The sequence below is a fragment of the Nannospalax galili genome, unplaced genomic scaffold (assembly GCF_000622305.1).
Source record: "Nannospalax galili isolate Female #2095 unplaced genomic scaffold, S.galili_v1.0 scaffold75, whole genome shotgun sequence".
Classification (NCBI taxonomy): Eukaryota; Metazoa; Chordata; class Mammalia; order Rodentia; family Spalacidae; genus Nannospalax; species Nannospalax galili.
Window position 1 is genome coordinate 5,625,436 of NW_008339433.1, and position 25,248 is coordinate 5,650,683.

The following is a 25,248-nucleotide window of genomic DNA, read 5'->3' on the forward strand; positions in this document are numbered from 1 at the left end:
CTTCTCCAGGTCACATGGAGGTAGGTTCTAGTCTGCCATCTTACCGGGAGTCATTGACCATACATGGAAGGGTAGCTGGTGGTAGTTGAGCAACATGAAAGTTGTGTATACTGGACTTTGAAATTTTGTTCACTCGTATTTTGATAATTTACTTACTACAAATTCTAACTATATATTTTATACGGTATTATTTTGTTTGACAGCTGTATTTCCCCTGCTGGGATGTGGGATATTCAGGAAATTATAGGTGATGAAGTTTTAGGATTCAGTGATTGCTGTAGGCAATTTGAGTAAGGCTAGTTAGCATAAAAAAGCCTACAGTAATTTTGAAAATGGGGCATTTCCTTGTTATCCTCAAGGTTATGAATATCTATGAAATGAATCTGACATTATCATCATTATCATTATTAGTCTTTTTAAAAATCATCTGTCCTTGAATTTGGTGGTGTTTACTACATATGAAGAAGCACTTCTTACTTATCTTAAAGTTGCCCTTTATCTTTGAAAGGGTTCCTCTCAGTTTTATAGACTTTCAAGTCAGTAGAAACTTCTTATGATATTTTGTGATTATTTGTTTTAAAATTCTATATTTTTATTCTTAAGCAACAAAGCTGTTAAAGAAAATGACAAAGAAAAAGTAAAGGAAAAAGAAAAAGAGAAAAAAGAAAAGACTCCAGCTACTACTCCAGAGGCCAGGGTACTTGGAAAAGATAGTAAAGAAAAACCAAAGGAAGAGCGGCCAAACAAAGATGAAAAAGCACGAGAGACGAAGGAAAGAACACCTAAGTCTGACAAAGAGAAAGACAAGTTCAAGAAGGAAGAAAAAGCTAAGGATGAGAAATTCAAGACCACCGTCACCAGTGTAGAATCAAAATCAACTCAAGAAAGGGAAAGAGAGGAGCCATCAAGAGAAAGAGATGTAGCAAAGGAAATGAAGTCAAAGGAAAATGTTAAAGGAGGAGAAAAAACACCAGTTTCTGGGTCCTTGAAGTCACCTGTTCCCCGATCAGATGCTGCAGAACCTGAAAGGGGCAAGTATTCCTTTTTTTGTTTACTTTTTGTTGTTTCAGTGTATGCTTGTTGGTTATCTCCTAATTTTGGTAAGTTCAGTAGTGATTTTTTTGAGAGTAATGAATACTTGATCTTAAATTATTATTCATTTTAAAAGTTTGGAACAACTGGAAATTACTTTAGTCTAATTATTTCTTTTTGTCCAAACAGAACAAAAACGCCGTAAAATCGATACTCATCCTTCTCCATCACATTCCTCCACAGTAAAGGTTAGTATAGCCTGAGGAAGGCAGCATCCGTATTAGGCTCACCTGTTTGGAATACCAGTGTCCTGACTTCCTTCAAGTCTTGTGTCAAGTATTCACTGGAGCCACTGGAGGTTTTATATTGCATTAGAAAATGAATTTTTTCTGTCTTGGTGGACTGATATTTTTCTATTGAGTATTTTTATTATAAAAATGTTAGAACTTCAAGGACCTAGCACTAATTTTATAGTGTTTCAAAGTGCAAGAGAAATTTTACCCAGAAGTGCCTCACTGCTTTAAGCAGTCCTTTTTGGAGTGCAATGGTAGCTACAAGCAAATGAATCTTTTCAGCAGAATGAAGCTATTTTTCGACATAAATATTGAAGAATATATAGCACGGAAGACTTCCTGAATGATACAGGATAAGCAAGATACCTCTGAATTCATCAAGCTTCTTGATGAGCATCATACCGATGTGGCTTCTAAGAAGGAGTCTTGAAAGGAGATCCATTTTAAAGCCTCCTTGGTGATCAGTTCTCCTGTAGTTGTGTATATTCAGTGAGCATGCAGCTTCTGTTGTATCTTCCCTTGGAGGTTTGTTTATACCCATTGGGTTCCCAACAAGTTGAACCTTGCGTTACCATAAGAGCAGATGTGGCCTCCAGTCCTACCACCCAGCAAAGAGAAACCCCAGGCATTCAACTGCAGCACAAAATCGTGGGTGTAGCCTTCTTGAAGACTCAGGGTAGCCATTCCTTGCTCCATATTTAATTTTAATTCTAAAGTCATCTAATTTCATGGAATCTTTGAATTTGCAGTACATTGAACTTTTAAAACTGTAAGTTATTAATTCTTCATCAAGAGCACTGTAGTGGAATACCATAATTGATTGATTTCTTTCTTTCGTTCTTCTTTCTTTTCTTTTTCTTTTTCTTGCTTTCTCTCTTTCTTTTTTCTCTTTCTTTCTCTCTTTCTTTCTCTCTTTCTTTCTTTCTTTCTTTCTTTCTTTCTTTCTTTCTTTCTTTCTTTCTTTCTTTCTTCCCCTCTTTCTTTCTTTCTTTCTTTCTTTCTTTCTTTCTTTCTTTCTTTCTTTCTTTCTTTCTTTCTTTCTTCCTTTCTTTCTTTCATTTTTGAATGACTTTTTCCTTGTGAGAGGTATGAGATTGAATAATCATGGCACTTTGCAACAAAAAAGTGATTATTGTTATACAAGAATTTTTTTCTTGTAATATAATGCCACTGAGTTTTCTAGCTGGAAGAAAATGTTTACATTTAATAGAGTTATAAGTGAATAAATTTGAAAGTTTCCAATAAAAGTATAAAAATATTACTCAATGTTATTCTTCCACAGTGACCTCCAATATTTTAAACTTTTGATGGAGAAAAATGTATTGCTTTTTAAAGTCCCTTAGTTATTTATAGCTTAATATGAAAAGTGTGGCATTGATATTTATTTTTAACTTTTAATCAGAATCAATTTTTTGTTTTCTATATTGACTATATTTAACATTACAATTCCATTACATGCTTTTGTTTTTTGTTTTCATTGTTGATATTCATATTGATAATGATTTTGTAGAATTTATCCTCACAAGAAGTAGCTGGTTTGTTTCCAGGTTACAGACATACTTCCCAAAGTTCCTCTGAGTTCTGAGAACTATGCCAGCTCACCTGTCATCTCCATTCATTTTCTACAGGACAGTCTCATCGAACTCAAGGAGTCTTCAGCAAAGGTTTGAGTCTTTTAAAATCATCATGCCTAAGTAAAACATAAAATTCTTAACTTCTTTTATTTAGTAGGTGTCACCACCCTAGTAAATTCTGAAAGGGAGGATCACTTTCTAAGTACTGTTTACTTAGAATTATCTTTAGAATTCCCTATCACAAATGAAAAGAACAGATGACAGTGGTCCATTTAGAGACATATGTTATGTGTGATGTGGCAATATTTTATATAATCTATTCTTCCTTGCTGTATTATGTATTTTTCTTTTATGCTTTAAAATCTGGAAATAAGATTAAGGTTTGAGTAAGGGAAATTAATGGTTTGTTTGGTGGGGAGAGGGCTAAGAAGACAGAGGACTTACCTAATTCATAGGACAAGCTTGCCCAGATGGTTTTTTTACTCTGCTTTTACAGCAGCTCAAGATCAAAAAAAAATTTGATGCAGTCATATGACTTTTAAATATGGAGTCCATCTCAGTCCATGCATTTCTTCATGTCTCCCTCTGTTGAAGTAGCTTTTTAGTTGTGACATTGATTTCAGGAGATAGAGTAAATATAAAATAATCATTCTTCTGAAAGGGAGTACTCAGCCTGGTGGTTCTGTTTACATGTCAGTATTAATTCTTACCACTTGCTCTACTTTCCTGGATATTCTGGTAATTAAAAACAGTGTGCAGTTTGTGTAATCTATTACACTTCATTTCAGTATTACACTGGAATTATCTATTGTTCATGTCATTTTGTTTTATCAAAAATTTAGGCCCTCTTTACCTAGACTTCTACTTTGTATTGTCTTTTATATGCTAAGTATAATTCTTTACTTATGGACCAAATGGAATTTTGAAATGGCCATTTGATATTGCTTTTTAAAGAAATGTCTGTAGATTCTGGGCAAACAACTACTAGTTCTTAATAGTTTTGATAGCCAGTGTGCCTGTGCTGTAGCATTATTTTTCAGATATGCTACATTAGCTGAAAGAATATCAACAATACCATAAATACTTCATTTTAAAGGAAAACCCTTTTATTGGCCAGTGTCAGTATGTAGTGCAATATAGTCCTTCACAATCAAGTTTGGGATTGTATTTGTCAGTCTTAACCATCAGCATCTTGTATGGCCTGTTTTATATTCATAGACTTGTAATAGTCTTAATTTGTATTTTTTTATTAAACTATACGTTAAAGTGGTCTGAAACCTGCTGTTAAAATTAAGTAGATTTCCTTATCACTGATGAAGATTATGATTTCTTTTATTTGTGAGGATTGTGTTTCTCATACTTTGCATGTCTAGATAATATATATTTGCCTCATCTCATGCTCAGAACAGTACTGTGAGACTAAATAGGGCAGATGGTAGTATCTTTTCGCAAATGAGAGAGTGACAGAGTTGTTGAGCCTTTCTGAGTGGCATGCAACTTCTCACTACCAAAATGTGAGCTAAAATTAAGGTTTAATTCTTTGTTTTTAAATATTTTCTTTTTTGTGTGTATGAGTGTATTGCCTGTATGTGTGTAACTGGACCCGCATTGTGCAGTGCCCGCAGAGGTCAGAAGGTGTTGGATCCCCCTGGAACTGGAGTCAGACAGTTGTTAGCCACCATGTGGGTGCTGGGAATCAAACCTGGGCCCTCTGTAAGAGCAATCAGTGCTCTTAATCACTGAGCCATCTCTCCAGCCCCCTCCTTAACATCTATTTCACTAATAGATGAAAGGATTACTGGCTCCTTTAGTGTATTTAATTGTATTTTTTAAAATATGGCATTTCAGATCATTTTCCTAACATTTTAAAATGATTTTTGTTAGCATTTAAAATTCAATAGACTTATTCCACATGGAACCAGAAAAAAATTCAAAATGACACAAACCTTTGCTGTTAAAATTATGTGACTCATTCTACTTTTCACATCCTTGGCTTAGCATCTTACAGTAAGGCTAATATCTTATAGTAAGGTTAGCTATTCAATAAATATTTGAAACAAATTCTTAAGCCTTTGGTAAAGTACCCAAAGTAGTATTTTGTATAGTAGCTGATTTTGCATTTTTAAAGTATAGAAAGTTTAATAGCATATTAATGTCTTAAAATGAAAAATTTCCGGGGCTGGAGAGATAGCTCAGCAGTTAAGAACAGTGGTTGTTCTTGCAGAAAACCCAGGTTTGAATCCCAGCACCCACATAGCAGCTAACAACTGTCCGTAACTCCAGTCCCAGGAGATCCGACAGCCTCTTCTGACCTCCGAGGGCACTGCACGACACGGGTGCACTTACCTACATGCAGGCAATTCACGCATCTACATAAAATAATAAACAAATTTTTTTTTAAATGAAAATTTTCCTGGACTCGTAGCAGCAGCCTATAAAATTGATTATAGCCTCACTGTTCTGAGGAGGCTCTTAAGGGTCTGCTGGAAGATATGTGTCTGTTTTTCATGTTGTCTTGTTACTTGTGCATATAAAATCTTTTACCTGTTTTTAGTTTGATTTTTAAAAAATGCTTTGCCCCTGGAATTACCTTTTTTTGTAATTACTTGCTGTTTTCACTTTCTAATCCATAGTAAACATTATCCATAGACTTGACTTTTCAAATGAGATTAAAGGGAGATAAGCCCAACTTAGTATTCACATATTTTGTCAGTTCCCTTTCTCTTCCCCTTTCCAGCTAGCATACTTGCACTTTTGATCAGTTGTGTTTTGGTCTTACAATATCAGTAGCTCCATAGGGTGAAAAGCATGCCCAACTCTTGAGTTTTGAAAGTTGCTTAGATTCCCTTATTAAATCTTAATGATCTCATTCTGAGGAAATAAAGCAAATCAGGAACAAATCATTAACTTTATTTGGGAAATATATATTGTATACATATATTATTATATGTTTTGAACACAGTAGGTGGTAAGAAGTATATACAAGTAGAAAAGGCACCTAGTTCTCCTATAGTACCAGAAATGATTATGGATAAAAATAAATAGCATGAGATGACAAAGGCAAACCTGACATAGAACTGGTAAATAAAAAATACAAGGGTTCACTGGAAAGCAGGTTGCAGAACTGAGAGATGACATACATGCTGCTGACTATTGAGCTATCTTTAAAAATGAAGTAGAATTGTAAGATTTTAGAATAAAACCAGTGAACCTATTCTAGTAAGGAAAATGGTAGGAAGGATGGAAGTTGGGGACTGCCAGTGGCCACAGCACAATACTCGTTAGGTGCTATGTGGTTGAATGTAATTGTGAAATGTTTGTGTGGCGTGCTTGGAATGCCTAAGCAAAGGATATGAATTTTATTCAGTAGGTGATGAGAAGCTGTGGAAACCAGTACCATGATAACAAATATTCTTAGAAGGGTATAGAGGAAGAAATAAACTGATACATTTCTAAACCTAGAACTTTTGATTCTGAATCAGTTATTTGACATTTTATGTTAAGAATGAAATGTTGAGTATTAATGTCAGAAGCCCTAGAACACTTTCTCCATTTCTTGCAATTCAGAATTCAAACAGGCATGACTAAGAGTGTCTTGTCTTTTTAGCTTTTAGTGAGAGAAAGGAAGTAATAAATAACTTGGACAGTTTTTAGTATTTCAGTAATATAGTACTGAGTTTGTCATATCAGTTTCACAAGTAATAGTTGTGAATAAATTTCACAATTGGGAAAATCTTTTAAGTGTCATTTCAGGCACACCCAAGAAGAGTATCTTTTAGGCAAGTTCTTTTTATGACTGCTGCTTATTATCTTGCTCTTTGTTATTAATAAGTAATTGGTCTATTTTAGTCAATCTTTAGCTTTTAAACATTTATTTGTTTATTTATTTTTGAGGTAGGGTCTCCTTGTAACCACACCTGACCTGGAACTTGCTATGTAGAACTGGTTGGCCTTGATCTCTGTGAGATCCTCCTGCCTCTGCCTCCTGAGTGCTGGGATTAAAGGCATGTGCCACCATACCAGGCCTTAAACATTAGTTTTTTTAAAAATATTTTATTATTTCTATTTTATGTGTACAAGTGTGCTGCCTATATGTAGATAGGTGCACCTGTGTCAAGCAATGCCCACAGAGGTCAGAAGATCCCCTGGAACTGGAGTTACTGATGGTTGTTAGCCACCATGTGAGTGCTGAGAATTGAACCCGGGTCCTCTGCAAGAATATGCAGTGCTCTTAACCTCCGAGCCATCTCTCCAGCCCCACATTAATATTTTTTAAGAATTAATTTTCAAAATGATGGTCTTTTTTAAATATAACTTTGAAGACTAAAGGAGTCCTTCCTGTAAAAATGTTTGACTTTTCAATCACTATTGTGCTTATTCCTAGAGTATATTTAGAATTAGGTAGTTATGTGATGAGTTCTATTCTGTATTCTTTGAACATATTAAATGAAACATAAACATGTACCAGAATTATAAATCCCATGACATTAGATATCTTGACTGGTTTCCGACTACTTTGTAAATATTTTCATTTATAGTGGATATCCACAATTAGAATTTTCATAAGTAGGCCCTTTGCTCATTTAGAATTAGAATATCCTTGACATTTGGCTATTTTATTACCTATAGAGTTTTAAAATTTTTGTTTATTTTTATTTTAGTGTATGAGTGCATTGCTTGCATGTGTATAAGTGCAACTGTGTTGTGAAAAGCTTGCGGAAGTCAGAAGGTGTTGGATTTCCCTGGAACTGAAGTTAGAGACAGTTGTTAGCTGCCATGTGGGTGCTGGGAATTGAGCCTAGGTCCTCTGCAATAGCAACCAGTGCTCTTAACCAGTGTACTGTCTCTCTAGCCCCTACCTATGGAGAGACCTTTTGACAGAATATTTGCTCATCACTTCTTAGTCTTTCTAGTTTAGTCACCCTCAGGTAACTGAGCTGTTTAGAACCAGTAAAATATAATTCACAGTCTTGATTATTTGATAGAGCTGCAGTGCTTTCAGAAGTGGAGAATATGCATCATCTTTTATATTTATAAAAATTCATTTGGGATAATTGCCACCTAGTTATACTGACACAGAAAGAGCTTGGTAGTAAAGTCACAGCTAAGTTTTATTTGCACATTTTTGCCATTCGTTGACTGCCTATTAGTGGAGGATAAGATTTCCATGACTTCATAGAGATTTGTGGTTTTTGTTGTTGCTGGGTTTTTTTTTAAACAGCAGAGCAAATCCAGTTGTGTGGTTCTTTTTGTTGTTGTTTTTACCCCAGAACAAATCCAGTTGCTGTTTTTTACATATAGACCCTTGTACAATGGAGTGACAAGGAGAATGGTAGCTTATGAATTCACTGAGAAATATTAGGGTAATAATGAACTGATTGCATTTAAATAGGAATTTTTATGAGGCCGAGGATTAAAGCCTTTGTGTACATGCCACGTTCTTTTTATTTTACCTCTTACAATACAAACGGCTGACTAATTTTGACTTTTTGTCTACCTGTTATCTTTCATTTAATAAACAAAATACCAAAAGGTTGCCAATACTGGAAAACTAATAATCTTTAGTAATATTGCCTTAATTTAACAGCTCTACATTAATCATACTCCTCCACCACTGTCCAAGAGTAAGGAGAGAGAAATGGACAAGAAAGACTTGGACAAGTCAAGGGAAAGATCCAGAGAAAGAGAGAAAAAAGATGAAAAGGACAGGAAAGAGCGGAAAAGGGTTTGTAATTTTTCTTAAAACTAGCTTGGAAAGCTTTTTATCATGTATAGTAGTGTGTTTGCTTCCTTTAAAAACTACTACTTTATTCCATAGCAGATTGTTTTGAGTTTCAACTGGTATTTTCACCCTAAAGCGTGTTTGCATCTTCTACAGTAATAAGGATCTTCAGTTTAGCAATCTCTACCAGCTCTGTTTACCTTTCATGCCATTTTACCAAGTATGTGAAACTCCTGCGAATACTCTGCAGTATGAGTTAGCGGTGTCTTTCTTGTATAAAAGTAATACTTTAAAACGAAACACATAACCCTTGATCAATGTAGTTCACAATTCTTGATTCTAGGATCACTCAAACAATGACCGTGAAGTGCCACCGGACATAACAAAGAGGCGGAAAGAGGAGAATGGAACAAGTAGGTAGACTTATTAATGCCTTGAAGCAATCAGCAAAGTGGATTGGAAAAGGCCTTCATGATTCTCTTTTGTAATTTTAGTGGGGGTTTCAAAACACAAAAGTGAGAGTCCATGTGAGTCTCCTTATCCAAATGAAAAAGACAAAGAGAAAAATAAGTCAAAATCTTCAGGCAAAGAAAAAGGCAGTGGTGATTCCTTTAAGTCTGAGAAGATGGATAAAATCTCCTCTGGTGGCAAAAAGGTAAATTAGGAACACAAAGGAACACGCTTATAAATTTAGTGCATATATTTGGTCAAACAGTCATTTGTTAATTATTTGAGAGTGGGAAGAGATGGGGGTAGATTCTCTGCTTGGGAAATTTGAACTAGCTCAGTCCTAAATTACTGTGAGGTTAGAATTAGTGTACCTCTGAGTTCTGTCCCTCTCCATTTTTCTGTCACCTACTTTAGTTCTTCATATTCCTTTTTTTCTCTACCCATAGTTTTCAGTTTCTTTTTATGCTTGAGATTAAAACATGATAATATTTATTATCTCTGACTATCACAGTGTCGTAAAGTCTTTATTAAATGTGACTTAAAGCACAGTTTGTAATAATTTACCTTAGTAAACTCATGTTTGAAGAAATTTGTATTTACTTTAAAAATTAAGTATAAAATGCATTGCATTATATTGATGAATGGTACTCAAATTTCATGCATGCTCCATAAACTACCAGGCAAACCACTTGTAAATTGTTTATAAAGCATTATTATATATGTATTCATGGTTTTAAAGCATTGTTATTTACAGAGTATAATTATATATGTAATATATTCATGATTTTTATTAGTTTAATGTATTTTTATTTTATGTATGTGAATATTTTGCCTGCATGTATATAGATGCATTATGTGTGTGCGGTGCCTGAGGAGCTAAAAAATGGCGTTTGATCCCCTGGAACTGGAGAGTTATGGTTGTTAACTGCCTGCCATGTGGGTGCTGGGAGCTGAACCTGGGTGCTCTGTAAGAGCAACCAGTGCTCTTAAAATATTGAGCCATCTCTACAGCCCATTTATTTATAGTTTTAAAAGCAAAATTAAAGGCCGGGCGTGGTGGCGCACGCCTTTAATCCCAGTACTTGGAGGCAGAGGCAGGTGGATCTCTGTGAGTTCCAGGCCAGCCTGGTCTCCATAGCGAATCCAGGCCAGCTAGGGCTACAGGGAGATCCTGTCTAAAAAAAAAAAAAAAAACAACAAAATTAAAAGATACAGAGTTTAATTTCCCAAAGATAGGCTGCTACTTTTCAGTGCTTTTCAATGGAGATAAAAGTTCATATAGCATAAGATTAACTATTTTAAAATATAATCCAGTGGCCTATAGTATATTTGCAATATTTTGCAGTTGTGTTTTTGTTCCAGAACATTTTACTTTGTCACAAAGGGACAACCTACACCAAATTATATTTAATTATGTGATTTTTTTTTCCTTTGTCATTTTGTAGATTTTTGTTGTTTTTGAGGCAGGACTTTCCTTTGTAGGTCAGACTGGCCTAGAAATTCCTCAGTAGCCTAACCTGGGCCCAGACTTGGAATCCTGCCTTAGCCTTCCCAGTTCTGAGATTATAGGTGTGAGCCACCGTGTCTGGCCAGTTGGATTTTCAGATTGTTTTTACTTTTTGGCTATTGCAAATAATGCTGATCTGACCATTTGTGTGCTGTTGTGAAGTATTCATTTGAATATCTGTCTTTTAATTCTTTTGGGTATATACTCAGGAGTAAAAAATTTAGGTTATTAGATAGTTTTATGTTTAGACTTTTGAGTTGTTGCTAAACTGTTTTCCATAGTGGCTATATAGTTTCCACCAACAATATACCAGGGTGCTTTACATCAGTCACCTCCTTGTAAGCACTGACTATATTTCATTTTTGGTTTAATCGTAGCCATGTGACTGGGTGTGAAGTGGTATTTCATCATGGTTTTGATTTCTATTTCCTTAGTGACTAATGATGCCAAACACCTTTCTATGTATTTGTATATCTCCTTTGAACAAATCTATTCAGATACTTTTAAAATGAGTTCTTTTTTGTCCTTAAGTTGTAAGTGTTAGATATTCTGGATACTATTCCCTTATACACCGCATGCAAATGTCTTCTCCCATTTTGTAAGCTGTCTTTTCATTTCCTTGATAGTGTCCTTTGATGTATGAAAGTGTTTACTTTTGATGGACCCAGTCTTCTTATTTTTTTTTGTTGTTGCATGTGGTTTAGTGCCATATTGAGTAAGTTTTTGAAGAAAAAGGATGACTGATCAATGATGAAAGGGAATTTCCAGCTGTTTTTTTAAAAACATATCTGATGTTTTTTCTTACCCAACTAATCTCATCATTCCTTATAGGAATCCAGGCATGATAAAGAAAAGATAGAAAAGAAAGAGAAACGTGATAGTTCAGGAGGCAAGGAAGAGAAGAAACAATATCCTTTTCATCTTAATATTTCAGTCACTGGAATGGAAAGCTGTGATACTGGCTGTGTTTACAATGAAACCTTTGTTGTATGTGGTCAGATATGCTGAATCTTATTAGTTTTAAAGTGGTCTTTCTAGTTAATTCTCAAATGTCTGAAATCTGAGAATGGGGGCATTTGATCTTGATTTTTTAAAAAATACTTCTGTAGTGACTGAGATATTTTATAACACAAGGGATTTTTATGCACTGCATTTTTATAATGTATGTTTTAGGCTGTTACCAATAGAAAGAAAAGGAACAGCGAGTCCCTGATTGGGGGTCATGGTGAATCAAAGGGCAAAATGATGTGGCACATGAGCATAGCTCGTAGAATTTGAGGTTACCAGGCTGGAAAGAGATATTAGAACTGCAGGCTGGGGTGTTATACCAAAAGGTATGACCCTATTCTTCTCTGCCCCAAAGTTGTTTTCCCTTAATTTGCCATCTACTCATAAGTCCTCAGACAAGCACAGATAATGAAGACTTTCAGCCGAGGTGAGTATTCTCTCACCAACTTTTCATTTAAAGATATCTACATAAAAGGAGGTCTGATAATGGTGAAGGAACAAAATACAGCTAGTTGAATTTTTCACCTGAATATAATGACACCAAGTCTTTGGGTATAGATGCAAAATAAAATCTGCAGTTCTTTTTAAGCTGTTTTTACTTTAAGCTTACTGATTAGTCACATTAAAAAAAATCAAGATGTATTTAAGAACATCTGGCTTTTTCTTCACCACTCATTCCCATCTTTTCTGCATAATTAATTATATTTTTAAAGCACCTGTAGCCCTGTAAGTGGTGCTGGTATTTATACTTTACAGGTGAAGAAATTACAAATCTAAAAGGTTGAAGCAGGCCAGAGAGGTATGAGACAGCACAGCTAAAACTTAAAGCCTTAGAATTCAATAGTTTTTTTTCCTTTTTAATTGAATTTTGTAAATTTCATACAATGTATTTTGATCCTATTTAGATCCCTCCCTCCATCTAAAGCCTCTTACTAACCCAGCTTAATTCCATGTATTCTATTTTATATGGATAGAGTAATAGATATAGATATATAGATGTATATTAAAGCCTATAGAGTCAAATTTGTGTCCCAAAATAATCCATTGGTGAGGGTCCATCCACTGGAGTCTGGTTAATCTACCAAGAGACACATCCTTAAAAGAGACTGTCATCTCCCCTTCCCAGCAGCCGTTGGTTTCCAATAGTTCCTCAGGTAGGATTAGGGATTCTTACTTTTTCCCCCATGTCTGTGCTTGGATTTTGTCTTGCTTGAGCTTTCTTGGAACTTTGCATGCTGTCACCATTGCTGTGAGTTCATACATGAGTAACTGTACAGCCGGAAAACTTTGTTTCCTAGTGGTCATCCACCACCTCTGGCCCTTACAATCTGTTCACTAACTCTTCTACAATGATCTCTGAATCTTTGGAGGCAGACGTTGATATGGGTGTCCTATTCAGGAATAATCACTCTTCAGTCTCCTAGTCTCTGCACGTTGGCCAGAGTTAATTGCCCTCTGCTGCATGAGTTGGAGATGCATTAATCTATGAGTATAAAATCATTAGGAGTCAGTTTAGTACTATATCTCTTTGACAGAGTAATAGTATTAGGCTCTTCTATATGGCCTTTGGCCTGTCTAGCCATAGGTTCTTATGCCTGATACCAATGTCAGGTATGGACTCATCTTATGAAGCAGACCTTAAATACAATTAGAAAGTGATTGATACTTCCATATTATTCATTCCACTATTGTACCACAGGTCATTTCTTGCTAATCCAGTTGTTGAAGCACACAGGATTCACAGCAGGGGAAGGTTAACCTTCCAGCATTATGAAAGCTAGCCAGTAGAGATGAAACCTTGAGGTCAGTACCAGCTACATTTCTCCTTGTTTCTTAGTGTCTTCAGCAGTAGGGAGGTTCTTCCTGACAAGCTGTTGTGGGTAACCAAGAGCAGGGGCAATGACCAGTATTGTTTGAAGGCCTTTGGGACCCCTGGTCGACAACTTCAAAAGAGAGTCCATCCCTGGCATTGGGCTCTTACTTTGCTAGCCTATTGGTATCTAGTACAGGTGATATCCTCTGTTATAAGGTAACTCTTTTTAATCTCCTTTTATAATGAATACATGTTTACTTTAAGAAGCTTCTATAGAGATCAGTTGTCATATAGCTTTTTCTAAAGACCTTTAATGTTATTTATCCCTCCCCATACTCCCTCCTCTGCCTTGCCCTCCCATTTCCCATTGCAATTAATCCTTCCTATTATTTCCCTTTCCCACTTTATATCACTGCATTCTACCACCGCTCCCAGGAAGCCTTTCCCCACCTCCTGCATGACCATTTATTAGTTTCCTGACTTAACTGGATTTTTCAAATTGAAGCATCCAGAGCTAGGATTTCAAAACTATCATCTAGTTGTGAGAGAGTACATGCGGCATTTGTCTACCTGGGTCTGGGTTACCTTACTCAGGATGATTGTTTCCAGTTCCATCCATTTAGCTGTGAATTTCCTAATTTCATTTGTTTAAAGAGCTGAATAATATTCCACTATGTATAGTATCACACCTTCGTTATCCATTCATCAGTTGATATGGATATCTAGATTGTCTCCAATTCCTGGATATTATGAAAAGGGCAGCAATGAATGTGGATAAAGAAATATCTTTGTTGTAGGGCATAGAGTTTTTCAGGATATGCCCAAGAATGGTGCTAGGTCACATGGAGATCAATTCTAGATTTTGAGGAATCTCCACACTGAGTTCCATAGTGGCTGCACCAGTTTGCACTCACACCAGCAGTGGATAAGAGTTGCCCTTTCTCCACATCCTCGCCAGTATTTGTCATTGTTTGTTTTCTGGATGTTAACCATTCTGAGTGGGAAAAGATGAAATCTCAGTGTGGTTTTAATTTGCATTTCCCAGACGACTAAAGATGTCAAACATTTGAAAAAAAAAAAAAAACGATTCCTCAGCCATTTGTGCTTAATCTTTTGAGAGCTCTCTGTTCAGCTCCTTGCCCCAATTTTTAATTGGGTTGTTTGTTTTGGTGTTTGGTTTTTTTAGTTCTTTGTACATTTTAGATAGTGATCCCTGTCAGAGGTTTATCTGGTAAAGACTTTTTTCCCCCATTCTGTAGGTTGCCTCTTCACTCAAATCAGTCTTTTGCCGTACAGAAGATTTTTAGTTTCGTGAGGTCCCATTTGTCAATTGTTGCACTTTATGCTTGTGCTATAGGGGTCCTATTCAGAAAGTCCTTTCCTGTGCCCTTTGTCAATGTACCCTTCTTTCTCTAGCATATTTAAGGTACCAGGTCTTATGTTGAGGTCCTTGATCCATTTGGAGTTGAGTTTTGTGCATGGTGAGAGATAGGGATCTAGTTTCATTCTACATGACGCTATCCAGTTTGACCAGCACCGTTTGTGGCATATGCTTTCTTTTTTGCTGTGTGTATCTTTGGCCTAATAGTTTTTTTTAACTAAGAAGATTGTGAAAGAAATAGTATTATCCATTCTTCAAATCTAGGCATTCTTCCTCTTGCCTTCCCTGGTGAGTTATAATCTTCCTAATGTTGATCCTATTTTTTGTTCTTATCTTAGCCTTTAATTTGGTATTTAGTTTCATGTCACCGCCCTTAAAAAAGCTTCACTATCAAATTTTCATTAGGAATGGATCACCCATGGTCATTGGCAACTTTCACTGTGATTTTATATATCTGTTTTCACTCAGAACCGAAGTTTATCTTTTTCACATGAGGGTTTTGCAATGTTTTTCTTTGAGTTGTTTTTACACTGGCCATAAAGTATCCCTTGTGAACAAAAGGTGGGGGCGGGGGTGAGGGAATTGGACAGGCTGGATGTATTTGTTTAGTGGTCTTGTAGCAAAAGTTCTAGAACCAAATAATATTTTTAAAGATACATGTTGTTGCTGTTTTGGATAAAAATCTCACTATGTAGTCCAGGCTGGCCTCAGAGTTACAGAGATCCACCTGCTTAGAGGGTTCTGCCTGTGCCTGCTCCTGTCTTCACCTTCTGAGTGCAGAGGGTAAGGGCATGCACCACCATGCCTGGCCTTTAAAAATATATTTACCTTACTGACAATTATGCTGTACATACTTTCTTCTTGGGTAATCTCTTACTTTTCTGAGGCTATAGTTGATTTTTACTTGTTTTATGACCGCTTTTCTGTTTGGTTCATTCTGTTGTTGGTTGAGTTACTGTTTTTGTTTCAGAAATCTCATTTCTTATGGTACCATCTATCTGTAGGGTGCATCTTAATCTTTCTCTCTGGTTCCCCCGTTAACTTGTTTCTTATTATGCAGAAAGGAGAGCTAACATGTTGCATTGCCCTGATTTTATCATGTCACTAATTGTAAGATTTCTCTGTTGGTATTTAGAACAATTACATCAGGAGAGCAAGTAGAAAGTGGCATTGATTTGTTGTACCTATTTCCCTGATTGCAGAAATATTAAAATGATCACACTAGGATTAAGAGACTACTGTATATGTCACACCAATTGCATTCTTTCCAAAGTTTATCTTGCCCTGTTTTTAGTTCCAAACCCCTTTTGTGTTTGTTACCAACAATGTCTTTGACCCAATTTAACCTAACACTTCTTGGTTTAATTTCTTGAATATCACTAGCTTCTTTGTCTTTAACTTTTTATTATACTTTAATGTTTAAAAATTACTACTTGAGTCTAGGGATGTAGCTCAGCAGAAAAATGTTGTCTAGCATGCTCAAGGTCCTAGGTTCAAACCCCAGCACCAAAGAAGGTTCCTCCTTACTAAAATTGTCATCTAAGAGCTATCCTTTGCCTTTGCAGTTACAATGTGGTATATGTATCCCTGTATTCATATCCTATCCATCAATATTTTAGTCCACTGCATTTCTAACCCATTCCAGTAAGGCCAGTTTACTTTATAGGTCCATTTCTTATAGTCTCATACATGTAGCTTAATTCTTTTACCCTCGAAACCTGATGCTGCACGTTGCTAGTTCATGGGCAAAATGTGGCTTGTCTTCGCTTCACACAAAGTTTACATTTAGAAAGCACTGTTTTGTTTTTTTAATATTTTATTTACAAGTTTTATGTGTATGAGTGTTGCTTGCATGTCTATAAGTGCAGCATCCCATGTGATGCCCATGGAGGTCAAAAGAGGGCATTGGGTCCCTTGGAAGTAGAGTTAAGGACAGTTGTTAGCCCCCATGTGGGTGCTGGGAATCGAACCTGGGTCCTCTGTAAGACCATCTCTCTAGCCATTATTTATTTGTTTTCTTTCTATCTATCGTCTGTCTATCTATCTATCTATCTATCTATCTATCTATCTATCTATCTATCAATCAATCATCTATCATCTATCTATTATTTTTAAACAGTCTCACACTGTAGTCCAGGCTGATCTGAAACCTGTTCTATAGCCTAGGTTGACTTTGAACTCTGTGGGAAGCCACCTCAGCTTCCCAAGTGCTAGAGTTACACACATATGCCACTCCGATCACACATTGTTTTTTTAAATGGCCTTTTAATATTCAGAAAAATTGACCAACTAAAATTTCAATGATTTCTTGATGATTTGGAACATTTGGCATTATATCCTGATTTCTGTATGGCAGCAATGAAATTTGCCCTTCATTCTTGCTTTCGACTGCAAGGCCTTTTGTGGGTTAGCAGGCTGTTCACCTCAACAATCACTGCATGGCTCACTCCATTGCTTTGCATTATATCACTACCCCCTGTAGACAATTGATTTTTGTAATTTCTGCTCTAGCCTTCTTTTTCCCCCCTCCAGTCCATACTTGGAGACTGACCTCTTAAGATCCTGCAGATTTTTTAGGAATGCATTGTCATTCTGAGGCACAGTCTAAGTGGTTTTTATATGTGTTGAGACAAAGCGTTTGATGAAGTTTCTTCCTCAGTAGCTAGCCATTGCTTGCATGTGAGTTCATGCCAGTCATTGGTTCCTACATGTGGAAGAGAATGCAGCATATCCACTTACCTGTATTAATTTTGTTGAGGAAATAATTTTATCCATTTTTTCTAATCAAGTATTTTTCCTCATTGCCTATAGTGTTATATATATTCTGTGAAGCTTACATCTGTATACAGTAGTGTTTTGGATAATCAGTGAAAACATTAAGCATAGTAATGACTTTACTGCCATCAAAAAGAAGTTCAGTTTACTTACACTATTTTTAAAAAATATTTTATTATTTTTATTTTATGTGTATGAAGGTATTGCCTATATGTATGTAAGTGTACCCGTTTCATGCAGTGCCTGTGAAAATCAGAAGAGAGTGTCAGATCCCCTGGAACTGGAGTTACATGGTTGTTAGCCATCATGTGGGTGCTGGGAATTGAACCTGGGTCCTCTGCAAGAGCAGCCAGTCCTCTTAGCCACCGAGTTGTCTCTCCAGCCCTCCTTATACTGTTTGATAGAAGAGAAGCCATATTGATTTAAAAGATTGCTGTGTATGCTGTGTGTGCTTGTAACAGCAGATTTTTTGTTTTTATTTTGGTTTTTATACAGGAGTCATTTAATAATTAGGAAGCTCTCGTTAGGTGATTGAAGTGATAGACTATTTTTCTCTTTATTATGGTTTATACTCTATGAAGTACAGGATGTGGGGGCTGGAGAGATGGCTCAGCATTTAAGAGCTCTGGCTGCTCCTCCAAAGGCTATGGGTTTGGTTCCAGCACCCACATGGTAGCTAACAACCATCAGTAATTCCAGTTCCAGAGAATCTAATGTCTTCTTCTTTCTGGCCTCTGTAGACGTTGTAGTGCACTTATATGTGTGCAGGCAAAATGCTCATACACATAAATAAATAAAATAGAAAGCATTAGATGTGGGTTCTATGCGCTGATACTCAAGGGCCACTAAATTGTTGAGTGCAGAAGGAATTTGGTATTACTTTGCTTTTCATCTTAGGATAGACAAATATTCACTAAGGTGTTGTTTTGATTGCTTGTTTTAATCTCAACATTGATAGGAGCCCTTGAGCCCTTGTTAAAGGTTCTCAGGCCAAATTTGCTCAGCAGTCTCATTTCAAACTCCTGTTACCTTTACCCATACAGAACATATCAGGAACTGTTTACTATAAAAAAATTACTTGCTTTCAGTGTAAGGGCACATGGAGGCATAATGGTGGATTAAGATGATGGTTGCTATGTGTTTTTCCTAAAAATTTCTAACTTTCTTATGAATTTTCCTTTGACATTCTAAATGTCACCTTCATCTTTAGATTTGCTTCAGCTTTGGATAGGGAAAGAGGCAAGAGTTAGGGGAGAGGAGACAGACACTATGATCATGAAATCATAACTCCAGACACTAGTAAAATGCAGTAAACACAATGCTTGACACCTCCTTTGAGATAGACAGTTAACCATGAGGTAGCTATTATTTTGGTGGGCTTATATTTCATAGTTCCTCTTAAATTTTTTTATTATCATCACAAAAGCTATTTTATGAGAAATCTGTGAACTGCTAAAACAGGACCTTTTTCAGGTAAAAAGAACTGAGGAAGTGCAGATAATCACCAGTATAAAATGGTGCTTGTAAAGGCACTCTGCTCTTAGCAGAGTGGAAGGCCAGCTTTTGTTTGAATATGTTCTAAAAGTGTGGTCCAGTTTTTAGCTTCGATAGAGTGTATGTGTATTATGGAGGACAGTACACTGAACTGAGCCTGCAGTAGACAATGATTTTGAGAAACCTCAACAAAATCCTAAGTGTGAAAAAGATAGGTCTCTGTGACCCTTTACATTTATAAGCTGAGCTTTCTTAAAATTGTTAATATGGTACATATTTCTAAGATTTTTAAATTTGCTGCATATAATTAGCATAGACAACAAGAGTGAAAGTATAACTGTATTGAAGATAGAGTCCTGAAGGTCGTTTGATACAGCTTTATTCCTTGCCTTTCTCCTTCTTCTTGTTTTTGGATTTTTGAGATGAGGACTCGCTCTGCAGCTTAGGCTGGGTAACCCGTGCTGTCTCAGCCACCGATTATAAGTGTGCTTAATAGCAGCTCTTTCTGAAGTTGGGAGTGGGCTTCAGAAGGTTGCAACCCCGAAAGTTCTGCATTATTTAACAGTACTCTGGATATTGTTGAGATGTCTTGACTAACATCCTTTTCCCATTTGCTCTTGTACTTGCTGATTTGTCATTACAGGGTGTATGGACAGACCCCTAAGCTGAATGTCTCCCTGAGGAGGATGCCAAAGCTCCATTCGTCACTCTCAGAATGATATCTCCCATAATTAAGAGCTTCTGGTGCTGTCCATCTTATGGGAATCTGCTTTAAGTCAGAAGATGAATATATACCACTGTCCTTTTGACAAGACATTCCAAAGTCATTGATTTTCAGAGCATTATTTTCACATGCAGGCAATTTCTTGCAGCAAGGTCCCTGTGCATACAGGTTTTACTTGATATATGCCATCCAGAAACAGCATCTAATGAAAAATTTACTGACTTCTAATCCATCCTTCTTTCTCAGAAAGGAGAGGAAATTGCCTCCTGGAACCAGTTCCTTAATGATGTAGATAGGCTGCCTTTGTGTGTGGACTCCTAAGTGTGAAAACATTGGAATGACTATGTTGCTTGAGGATTTTCTTGTAAAAAAATTAATTTTAATTTCAGTTCCTGGGAAAGATTATTTTTACATGTTTTAACAGCAACAACAGTTTTATCCCTTAATGTGCCCTTAAATATGTTATCAAAACTTTCTTTGTCCTTAACTATTTCTCATAATGTGACCTCATGATCAGAAACCCATATTTTACTCTAAATATGGTCATATGACACCATGATGTTCCTTTTATTATTGCTACATTACTTAGACATCATCATGATCAAGGACACATTTCTTATTCTCCTAAGTATGGTCATATGAATTACCATGATATTCTTTATTGGAACATTATTTTTCAGTCTAAAAATTGAGATGAACTTACCATTTTAAAATGTACCATGCTACATTACTTAGACATCATCATGATCAAGGACACATTTCTTATTCTCCTAAGTGTGGTCATATGAATTACCATGATGTTCTTTATTGGAACATTATTTTTCAGTCTAAAAAATTGAGATGAACTTACCATTTTAAAATATACCATTCAGTAGTCTTTAGTATATTCACTGTGTGGTGCTGTCAGCACTGCCATCTAATCTCAGAACATTTCTCTCCCCTGCAAAAGTGTCCCATACAGATTAGCAGGCACTTTTGACTCCTCTTTCTTCAGCCACTGGAAACTACTAATGTATTTTTTGTCTGTGAATTTGCCTATTTGGGGACATTTCATATAAATGAATTCATGCAATACTATGGCCTTCAGTGCCTGGGTTCTTTCAACTAGCCATGTTATCAAGATTCATCCATCTTGTAGCATGTGTCAATAAACCATTCCTTTTTATGGATAAATATTCTATTGATTGAACGTGTGTCATGTTTTGTTTATCCATTTATCAATAGCTGGACAGGAACAATGATATTTTAAGTATTGAAACTGTAAATTCAATATCTGTATCCAAAATTATAATTGAAACTGTCAAGATCATACCTGGTTTGAGCAGAATGCTATGTAGAAATGATATATAAATTATTTGTTGGCATTTCATGCAAGTGTGATTATTTTCTAAGGCCCCTTATTGTTAAGGTTTTATGGACTATGTGAATGTAGTATATTCATTAATAAAGTTTAATGCATTAAGCATTAATTTAAAATTTGATGGAGAACAATGCTAGGCAGATAGGAAGTTATTTGCCACATGCTGTAATACTCATATTTTGAATTTATTTCATTATGCAGTATTTGAAAATGTCAATACATAAAGGATATGAGTGTAATTGAGTCAATATATTTTTAAAGTAATTTTTGTAATTTAGCTGACATTGCATCTTAATATAATTCACTATTAAATTCATGTCCTTGTGACAGATTTGATGTCATTTCTCTCCCTCTCTCCCTTCCCACTTCCTTTTCCCCTCCCCCTCCCCCTTCCCTTCCTTCCGAGACTCTCCCCTGTCTCTGATCATGTAAAATAGGTTCCTTTCCTTTGCTACATGTTCTGTTTATTTTTGATGCGTTATATTATTCCTTGCTCCCGTGGAATGTTGTACCTCTTGCTCTTTGATTTTTTCTCTCCAGCCCAAACTCCTGATATACAGAAAATGGTCACTGTTTCTTAACGGTCATAGTGTGCCTGTCTGGATGATATCTAAGAATATCAATGAAAACTACACAAATATTTCATGATTTTTTTCTTGGAACTTCAAGTCTTCGTTGTAGACAGACTTCATTAAATTTTCTTTCTTACTCCTTCCTTTTATTTATCCTCTCTGTTCCCCTGGCACTCTCTGCCCCTCCCTTCTTTCTGTCCCTCCTCTCTATGCTTTGACCTTCCTCCTCCCTTCTTCCCTCAGTCCATCCTTCTCTTATCTATCAATATAACCAGTTTGTTTCTTTCAGGTGGAAAGAATGGGATGAAATTTTTCAGCTGTGACCAGAAATTTATTTTCCTGAGTAGATTGCTGAGAATTGTGAAAGAAGAGGGTACATTTTCAGTTCTCTGCTTTATTGCTCCATGCAGAAAGCTAAATTGTTGTGTTGTGTATTACTGTATTTTAACATGTTGCTTAATTTCTTCGTGTTTATTTTCAGTAATGGCTGAAAGTGTTAATTATTCCATATTTTTAGCACAATGTGCTGCATATACTTCCCAGTAAGCAAATAAGGTTACATGTGTACAGATTTTCACCTTTGATTAAATATTGCCTGGGTTTAGTTCCTCTTCCCCATAAGAAATGCTTCCTTTTTAATGTTTGAAACTGAAAGTAAACAGTTATTGAATGATTTTGAATTTACCTCATTTTAGAACTCAGTTTTAATTTATCTGGCCTGTTTTTAATATTAGCCACTAAAAATAAAATGGGAGCACTGTCTTATGCAATGCCTAAGAATCGTTTTATATAGTATGTGTACAACATTAAAATGTTTTTCAAAGAAAAATATACCAGCACTCACTTTTCCTTTGCCATTCTTCTTTGTAATTGGGCAAATCTTGGGGAAGAAGGGAAATTTAAAAAAAAATGTGTTTTAATTCTACAGCTACAGGAGCTTTGTACTGCTAAACTTAAATCTGGAAAAGTTTCACAGTGACGTTTTTAAAAGAATTTTTTTATCTACTGAATTCTACCAGTGTAACCTTTTTTTCTAAATAAACAATAGTTTTCTCAACTGACTGTATATCATTGTGTATATTGTTGCTTATTTGGAATAACAGAAAAGTTGATTCAGTAATCTTTTAGCCTTTCATTTTTTTTCTCCATAGGCTGTACTGTATTGTCAAATAACATATCCAATAATATGGAAAGCATCTTTGGTTACTTTTGCACTTTGAGTAAGCAGTGGACTGAGAGCATGCCTAATACCCATTTACTTCTCAGTGTCTTGGAAACAGTGATACATATACAAATCAAAATTTTCAGAGTTGAAAAGGATATGCCTTTTTCCCCCAAGGATTAATAAATGATTACTCATAGGGTTTCTAGGGCATCACTTTTCCCTCTAGGTTTCCTAGAGCTCAATTAAACAAGGGCCCAAAGGGGAGGTGAGAAATAGGTGCCAGGCCAGCACTAGATAGAGAATTATTTTAGACTGATTGCTGCTGGGTGAGGGGAGAGTATGACTTACATATGACCACTGGGTGGGCTGACTAGACTTCAGTGGACGCATTTACACTGAAGGACATTTGGGTATAAACACCTGAATGAATAGGACTCAGCATGTAGGGCAGAGTGCATAGGGTTCAGTAGTGGGGTAGGGGGAGGCATGGATGGGGGAGGGTGTCTGGATTTGAGTGGGAAATGTATGAAATTTAAAAAGCTCAATTAAAAAGTGATACTATCTTAGAATTGACAAAAGCATCCATTGAGCTTTTGTACATTTTATACAAGTTTTTAATCAAATTTAGACCTCCGCCTCGCCCATCCATGCTCCCCCTCCCCCATGAATTTCATGTATTTAGCCATACATATTAAGTCCTAGTCAGTCAATCATTTGTACCCAGATGTCCTTCAGTGTAAATTCATCCACTGGAGTCTGCTCAGCCTATCTAGAGGTTGTTGGTAAGATCTACTCTCCTTCATCCCGTAGTGATCAGTCTCCAGTACCGTTTCAGGTAATTGTGATGTGCAGAAGATAAACAGATTATTTGTGGGAGAATGATTATGCATTGAGTGTTGAACACCTATCATGTGCCTAGCATAAAAAAGATTTCAAAGAAAAAGGAAATAATTCATACTAAAGTGATTTTTGACTTTGAGAAAATGCTTTATTTTGAAATCATTTTTGTAAAACAAGTAAGAAACAACACAGGTGCACTTACATATATGCAAGCAATACACTGATACACATAAAATATAAATAATAAAGTATTTTTTAAAAATCTAGAATAAGGTCTGGAGAGATGGCTCAGTGTTTAAGAGCACTGACTGTTCTTGCAGAGGACCCAGGTTCAATTCCCAGCACCCACATGGCAGCTAACAACCGTCTGTAACTCCAATTCCAGGGGATCTGACGCCCTCTTGCACATCTCCAATTCCAAGTGAGAAAAACAGATAATCTATACACAGAAATCATTGTTTTAAATTGTCCTTTTGATGTAAATAATGAAGTCACCTTCCTGGAGATAAAGGAACATCATTCAATGTGAGGTTAAACCCAGAAATGTTTTCATAATAAAAACAACTCCATTAACATGTTAGTAGAATCACCTATCTTCCATTCCTACCAGTAATGTAGTAATCATAGTAATCAGTGGGGGCTGGAGAGATGGCTCAGTGGTTAAGAGCACTGGCTGTTCTTGCAGAGAACCCTGGTTCAATTCCCAGCTCCTACATGGCGACTAACAACTGTCCTTAACTCCAGTTCCAGAGGATTTGATGCCCTCTTCTGACCTCCACAGCATTGCATGACACGGTTGGACTAACATACATACAGGCAATACATTCATACACATAAAATAATAAATGAAATATCTAAAAAAAGTCTAAGATGAGATAAGGGTGCGCACTGTATATGCAGATGAAATGATCGTGTACTGAAGACTCTTAAGACTTCACTAGACAACTCTTAGATCCAATAGAAATTTTCAGCAAAGTAGTAAGATACAAAGTCAGCACACAAGTCAATGAATTTTCTATATGCCATCAACAAATTTGCCATGAAAGCAATCGGGAAAAAAAAAATCCCATTTACAGTAGCTTCAAAATAATACCTATGAATAAAACCAAGGAGACTTCTATAATGAAAATGTCAAAACTGAAGACACTATGAGGTGGAACATCCCGTGGTCATGGATTGGCAGAATATTGTGAAAAGGGCTTTATTCCCCCAAATGATCGACAGGTTGAACATAATCCTTCCAGAATTCCAATGACATGATTCTTAGACCTATTAAAAACCTTGCAATTAATTTTGTAGGACAAAAATCCCTAAGCAGAAAAGGCAATCCTAAGCAAAAAGAATAATGCTAAAAGTATCACAATACCTGATTTCAAATTCCACTATACAGCTATTGTAACAACATGATACTGGCAAAAACAGAGTAATGGAGATTTCAGAAGTAAACCCACCCAGCTACAGCCATTTAATTTTTTTAAATGGTGGGAGATTACTTTGGTGAAAAGACAGTCTAAAAATGGTGTTGCCCAAACTAGATC

General features: G+C 36.1%; 1 protein-coding gene across 3 annotated transcripts in view; it reads left to right on the forward strand.

The window, feature by feature from the left end:
* The window catches only part of Thoc2 (THO complex 2), a 114,824-nt gene extending 92,062 nt beyond the window's left edge, over window positions 1–22,762 (forward strand). The window contains exons 31-39 of one of the 3 annotated variants that reach the window (XM_029563967.1): window positions 604–1,031; window positions 1,222–1,280; window positions 2,873–2,989; window positions 8,487–8,624; window positions 8,965–9,034; window positions 9,116–9,276; window positions 11,410–11,486; window positions 11,968–12,013; window positions 19,693–22,762. In XM_029563967.1, the coding sequence (XP_029419827.1) occupies window positions 604–1,031; window positions 1,222–1,280; window positions 2,873–2,989; window positions 8,487–8,624; window positions 8,965–9,034; window positions 9,116–9,276; window positions 11,410–11,486; window positions 11,968–11,995 (1,078 nt within the window). In that variant the 3' untranslated portion in view covers window positions 11,996–12,013; window positions 19,693–22,762. The remainder of the gene's footprint in view (window positions 1–603; window positions 1,032–1,221; window positions 1,281–2,872; window positions 2,990–8,486; window positions 8,625–8,964; window positions 9,035–9,115; window positions 9,277–11,409; window positions 11,487–11,967; window positions 12,014–19,692) is intronic. The other 2 variants (XM_029563968.1, XM_008833920.3) reach the window with 2 other exon arrangements.
* The last annotated feature ends 2,486 nt before the right edge of the window (window positions 22,763–25,248 follow it).